Raw genomic sequence first — 680 nt, 5'->3', positions numbered from 1 at the left:
ACACACACACACACGCACACACACACACACACACGCACAAAACTATTTTATTGTACCTAGAGTGAAATAGATTTATGAAAAGGAATATTAAAATTCCAATAAAAACAAAGGCTGTTTTGTGACAATATTTCTTAATAATTTTATGTTATTGTCTTTTTGAATTTTTTGAAATACTAAAATATGGTTTATTTCCATATTAAATGTATTCAGATTTTAAATCCCATAACTTTCCACATGCTCTTAGGTTTGGACCTCTCTGTGTACAGTATATTGATGATGAGCACTGTATGACTGAGTTTCAGCACTCATCATGAGACTTTGTGAGGAAGGTGTCTGACCTCCAGGGTTTTGTAGAAGATGCTGCTTCCGATCTGAACCACCTCCAGGTTTTGCTCCTGCTCGTTCCGGGCACATTTAATGTAGGTCATCCAGCTGCGCTGGTCCTCCTGACTGGCATCGATGAAGCAGCGCACTGTGCCGTCCTCGTTAAACACCTGAACACACACACATCTCTTCATTAAACCACTTCATTTGAACCAGTCACATGCAGAATAATGAGCCAACACACACATACACACACACACAGACACACTCACACACACACACACTCTCTCACACACACTCTCTCTCACACACACACTCACACACTCTCTCACACACACTCTCTCTCACACACACAC

The 680-nt window shown here is 40.9% G+C and overlaps 1 protein-coding gene across 1 annotated transcript in view; it reads right to left on the bottom strand.

Annotated features, from left to right (window-relative positions):
- Window positions 1-308: 308 nt before the first annotated feature.
- The window catches only part of LOC107578110 (PR domain zinc finger protein 12-like), a 5,360-nt gene continuing 4,988 nt past the window's right edge, over window positions 309-680 (bottom strand). The window contains exon 3 of the mRNA XM_016264098.1: window positions 309-494. Within this exon, the coding sequence (XP_016119584.1) occupies window positions 309-494 (186 nt within the window). The remainder of the gene's footprint in view (window positions 495-680) is intronic.

Source organism: Sinocyclocheilus grahami, unplaced genomic scaffold (assembly GCF_001515645.1).
Source record: "Sinocyclocheilus grahami isolate Dianchi unplaced genomic scaffold, SAMN03320097.WGS_v1.1 scaffold8853.1, whole genome shotgun sequence".
Classification (NCBI taxonomy): Eukaryota; Metazoa; Chordata; class Actinopteri; order Cypriniformes; family Cyprinidae; genus Sinocyclocheilus; species Sinocyclocheilus grahami.
Note: the sequence above shows the minus strand (reverse complement) of the source record. Positions and strands in the feature narration are given on the sequence as shown.